We start from the raw sequence: 6,000 nt of genomic DNA, 5'->3' as shown, positions 1-6,000 counted from the left end.
TCAACAAGTGTGTGTGTATGAAATGTCCAAAGAAAAATAAAATATTTATTAATATTTTAAATACACACACAAAACAGAACAAAGTCAAATAAACACAAAAAATGCTTAATCAAAAGTGTTCACATGCAACAAAACCACAAGAATTAATACTGAGTTCTTGAAGGAAAATTTCTACTCCATGTGCAAAACAAATGTGGGAAAGTCTCACACCGCAATGGGGCCATCTTGCATTAACATGAATGTCAGACTAATGTAATTATCTTTAGTAAGTAAGGATAATTTTGTGTGTGTGGGTGTGCATTCATGTGTTAGATATGTGGTATGACTTATTAAGTGTCAAATTACTTAGTGTTGGTATTTGCAACAGACTTCCTGTATATCCACTTAATTCCTGGAGACAGAAGTAATACCAATTGTTTCTTTCTGGAGAGCTTAGATGGCCCACCTCTCCTGTGTTTCATGTCAATGCAGGTCAAATGGAATAATTCTTTATGTGTGTAACTCAGCAGGAAAGGATAGCAAAGAATTTGATGCCACTTTCAGAAGAATGATAACTTTGTCCCTTGTATAAATACTGTACCATATTTTGAAAAGATTCTGTAATCTTTGAAATGTGGTTAAAGTTTCTAGTGTTAAGTCCTTCATTTTTAAATGAAGACATCTACCTCAATATTTGCATATTTTAATCAAATATCCCAATCTATTTTCTAACCTGGTAAGTATCCACCAGACCACAACTTTTAACTCTACTTTCTGATGGCTTTTTGGACCCTGATTTTATTAAACAATTTGCATTTTCTTGAATCACGTCATAAACACTTTGGATTGTTTTTATATAAATTCTAGAGGATAAAATGAAGGAATTATATTTATAGGAAATTTGTAAATACATGACATACTAGATAGTCTTCGGAAGTACAAACAACTAGTAAACAAAATTGTCTCCCCTTCTTTGTCTCTCAGTAGTTCTCTTGGTTATTTCTTTGGGGAAAAAATTACACCCAGTCCCATTGTGCTTGCTAGTTAAGGAGATGGAATGGAGGGAGGGAATAAGGAAGAGAGGTAGGGGAGATTACATCTACCCTCCCACTTCTCCGAATGTTCAGAGGCTATGCATGCATAGTCCTTCACAAGATCCATTAAATTTCCAGCAGCAGCAATGATCTGAAGAAGAGAAGGGTGAATTCAATCTTTAATGGGCGCTCTTCCAGACAGAAACTTGGTCTGGCACATTGCTGAGGACAACTGTGTCTGCTTTCCTTTTGAGCCCTGTGAAATGTGGCACATGAAGAAGTTGGAAAATGATTTGCATGGTTTTGAACAGCTCGGTTTAATGGAGCACACAGCTGAGCCCTGTTGGGAGCAGGACCCCTGGGGAATTCATTTCTGTGACAATGATCACAGTGAGTCTTTCCTGTTTTCTGAACTCCACTTAACAAAAGAGAAAACAACCACTCTCCCTTGAAGTCCTTATAATAATTGAATAGCATAACAAGTACACAATGATATATACAATTTTAAAAATAAGAGTTGCTCTAATATTATTGTATTCACCATTCACAATTTCTTCATTTTACTTCTGTGTTTATTCTCTTTATTTTCAATAGAAAAATCTGGAGGCTGAGAGCTTAGTGTCCTAGCACATCCCCACCTTCATTTGCATATGTGATTCCACTGATAATTAAGTCGACTTCTATCAGTACTGCCTTTGTGTCTTGGCACCAGCCAATGAAAACTTCCTCTCCAGAGTTCTTCAATACTTACTGGACTAGGCCAGTCCTAGCCAGTTGTCAAGTCTGTATGTGTGCCCTGGTATAGAAAGTACTATAAACACATTGGTACTATTACTAAGTGCTGTTGACATCCTTTTTAGTGTCTGAAACAGGCTAAAGGAAACAGTTGCTTGTTAGAAAATCAACAAGATGACTACAAAAAGTGAGGTGGTGGGTGTGTGAAACAACTTTCATACTCAACTCAGAGTAAATCTGCCTTCATTTTTTCCTATTATTGGAGCTTATTATTGTGGCTGATGAATGACAGTCTTCAAAATGCATTGGTTTGGGATGGACAAAACAGTGCAAACAATAGGTCTAGGTCATCATAGCACACCTTCCTGTGTGTTTATGACCCATAATGGATCACTGTCCCTTCTTTTCATAGATAACACATGAGTTAACTTTTACATATGTGTGAATGTACATAAATAATGTATAAGTGTGCACTTATATCTGCCAACATGCTATAAAATTTTCTTTAATCTAGTTATCATACCTTTATGCTATAAAATTTGTTATCTAGATCATATATAAATATGTATGTGTGTGTGTGTGTGCACATGAGTAGTAAGATTATACATTTTAAGTATTTTGAACCTTGGAAAGTTTATTGGAGTTGGTGAGGAAACAAATGATTGTAAAAAATAATGATACATGTGTAAGAAAATGTCAAAGTGAAACTCATTGCTTTCCATGATAACCTAAAAATTGAATTAAAATGAACAAAATATATTCAGAAATTTCATGGATTACAGATACGAAAACAGCATAGTAATAGTCTCATCTCAGTATGAATTTCAACTGATAAAAATGACATTCAGAGTTGTTTAATTTTTAGTTCTTAAAGAGAATAATTACATACTTCAATAATTGTGATGCTCCTAGGAACTTTATATACAGCTTACAATTATATTATTACTAAATAGGCATATAGAGTTCCTTATAATAATGTCTTTCATACCTGATTTAAAGTACATTTAGTCCAAGTGTATGCAAACTGACTACATGTTCATTTCAAAGACAAAGGGAATGAATTAAACCATCCATGGTCTTAGAAATTAGGAATAACAAGGGGTAATATACATTTTTAGATTTTTATTCAGTCTTACTTATTTACATGTGTGTACATATTCACATTTTGTGGCAGGTACTGGTGAATGAATCCAGGGCACTGCGTGTTAGGCAAGTAGACCTCTATCACTGAGGTCCTCGCCCCGTGGTTTCTGTACAAACTATTATTTCATCCTGAAACATTTTAAATTCTGCTGTTCACATCTCACAAAATTTTCTTATGCCTCTACTTAGGAAAAATAATTCTATTTTTATTTTATGTGTATGGGTGTTTTGCCTGGATGTATATCTGTGCACCACGTGTGTTCCTGGTGCCTGTGGAGGTCAGAAGAGGATGCCGGATCTCTTGGAACTGGAGTTACGGATGCTTGTGAGCCACCTTGTTGGTGCTGAGAACTGAACCCGGATCCTCTGCAAGAGCAGCCAATGTTCTTAACTGCTGAGCCATCTCTCCAGCCTCTAGAAAAATAATTTTAATGGAAATCATCTATGTTAAATACAGTTCTGTCATGATGCCTTTAATTAGTTTTATGCACTCATTTAGTCTTTTCTTCTATACCTAAAAGCTGTTGTTAACATTATTTAAAGCTTTTAAGCAGGTACATACAGAGTCACATATCTAAATACATTAGTGTTGTTCATGACATGTTTTTATATCTGGAAGTGTGTGCCTACCTTTAAAACCCTTCACTTGTCTTGTCACAGAGAACCTCAAATGCTGGCTTCACATAACCCTCAGTAATGCTGCTCTAATCATAGTTTAGTATTCCTGGGAACAGAGTCAGGTTGTCAAATGTGTATTGCTGTGAAATTTGTAAACTGGGTGTTGCTTCCGGGTGCTGGGAAGTGGGTTATGATGTCATGCTTATCTAGGGGCCTCAGACTGAAATGATGATAGCTATGAGGGTTGTCTTGTTTTATCTTTCCCCTTTCCTTCCAGAAAGGACCTCTTCTTTCAACTAGTATATGCAGATACTTCCTCTTTGTTTTGCTTTTGGGATGGCATCTTTAAGTAGCTAAGCCAAGTGGTGATCCTCCTGCCTCAGCACGAAAGCCAGTTCAAATTACTTTCAAACTATCAACTGCACTATTCTATGGTGTTATTTTGTGTAAAACGAAACAAACAAAAAAATTAATCTGCCCTCCCATTTTAGTGGGGTTGGTACCTATTAATTATGGTTTTCATCTGTTTTGAGCTTCCAGGCATGAGGTATGTGAAGGTGCTTGCCGGGCTTTCCTTGTGATGCTCTCTGAGTTGTAGGGGACTTTTATTGTGCTGTATTGTAAAGTGTGGCGATTCTTCTTTTTTTAAATGCACTTGCTTCTTGATCATGAGAAGTCTATTTTCCCATAAGCATTCCCTTGGATTTGTTTTCTGGTTGATGCAATCCCAAGGTTAACTTTGAAAACAGGCAATGCACTTTGTCTCCAAACAGATTGTCTAGTTTCCAGCCTTTCAGATCCAAGAGAAACATTCCCTGGACATCTAGACATTGTTTCTGGTGAAGACAAACTACCCTCTTCCTTATTCCTGTCCCTATCACTCCAATTCATATGATGTTTTATTTTTACACCTCAGTGTCTTGAAACTATCGTTTATGTAAAATAGCAGTATATGTTATAGTGAATTATACAGTTTTTTACTATCCCATTAGCATGCATATTTTATGAAGGCAGTTATAAAATATCTGCCTTATTGGCAATTGTGTTATCATTGTCTATAACTATGTTTGCACATACAGATCAATTCATATATATTGAATTTTGATATATATATATACCATAGATTCCTCTCCGTGTATGTCACATTTATAATAGCCATTTTCCTGCAATTCTTTTACCTGGAATCATTTTTTGATTCTCTTATTATGAAAGCAACATCCAAATATGCATTTTTTCTTTAAATATTCATTTTTCTTTCTTAATCAATTAATTGTGTGTATGTGTGTGTGTGTGTGTGTGTGTGTGTGTGTGTGTGTGCGTGCGCGCAAGTGCATGCACACCAGGATGAACATATAGAGGTAAGAGGACCACTCTGGGGAGTCAGTTCACGTCTGCCACCTTGTGGGATCTGGATTGAGTAGTTCAGGTCATTTTTAGACTATGCACAAACATCTCTACCTTCTAAAGTTACCTTGCCAGTCCCAAACGTGATTTTTTTTCAAACACTATTTCTATTATTTCCATAGAAAAGAAGCAGAGAAATTATTGATGATTCAGAAACCAAAATTAGGACTTTGATTTTTATCCCACTTTCTAGCTAGTATTTTTCCTTTCTTTTTTTTCTAAACAGCAATTATTTTCCTTAAATTAATGTCTAAGAATAGCTCTTTGAACACAGCAGTTTGAGCACTAGCAGGGAGGAAGGGCAGGGAGGTGTTGATTCTTGACAAATAGCAATTGGACATGTAATTAGAGGTGCTGGCCGTGTTAGGTTTGCCCCGTGAAGCCACCTCAGAGATCAGTGCTAAATAAAATGGACTTACTGACAATGCTAAGCTAAAAGTCAGGGTTTGAGTTTCATCAAACATCTATCCAGTGCCCCCTAATGGCAATGTCCAGTGGTCGATAATGAAGGAATGTAAAGAATAAGCTAAAATATAGATTCTTGCCTAAATGAGCATAGGATTTGGGAAGAAAAGTATAACAGGCCACACTCACTTAGACACTACATCAACCATCTAAACATGTACACGTGACAAACAAGTCAGAGAAGGGCATATCCATTTAACCTGTGTGGGGGACAGGAGAGCTCTCTCCATTTGATCTCGGTTGTTCCCCTTACTAGTCTGTTCTTTCAAACTCACCCTCTACACTTCCTTTTCTACTCTCTGTCTCATTAATTGGCATCTCATAGACTCTGGTGCCCACAACGGCAGCATCACTGGCCTGGGTTGTGCCTTCTCCATGGCTTGAGTTCTGGCCAGATGTACATGCTGTGTCCTCAGCTTCAGTTAGTTGTCCCAGCCTAAGAACTCTGGAAATACCTGTGTCCCTCCAGCTTTGCAAAATTCCAGGCTTCCTCTTGAGGCTTATGTGCTCTTTGTTGGCAAATTGGCTCTTTTGTTATTTAAGCAACAAATCTCATGTTTAATCACTTCTGTATGAATTACCTAGGGACATTGTTTTTTGACCCCACCTGACTGACACAAGA

The 6,000-nt window shown here is 36.8% G+C and overlaps 1 protein-coding gene across 1 annotated transcript in view; it reads right to left on the bottom strand.

Annotated features, from left to right (window-relative positions):
• Nucleotides 1-1,053: 1,053 nt before the first annotated feature.
• The window catches only part of Sorcs1 (sortilin related VPS10 domain containing receptor 1), a 507,727-nt gene continuing 502,780 nt past the window's right edge, over nt 1,054-6,000 (bottom strand). The window contains exon 26 of the mRNA XM_041661119.1: nt 1,054-3,305. Coding sequence (XP_041517053.1) covers nt 3,098-3,305 — 208 coding nt within the window. The 3' untranslated portion in view covers nt 1,054-3,097. The remainder of the gene's footprint in view (nt 3,306-6,000) is intronic.

This window comes from Microtus oregoni, unplaced genomic scaffold (genome assembly GCF_018167655.1).
Source record: "Microtus oregoni isolate MIOR12 unplaced genomic scaffold, Mior012 000012F_ref0000307, whole genome shotgun sequence".
Classification (NCBI taxonomy): domain Eukaryota; kingdom Metazoa; phylum Chordata; class Mammalia; order Rodentia; family Cricetidae; genus Microtus; species Microtus oregoni.
This window is presented reverse-complemented; position numbering and strand designations above follow the sequence as displayed.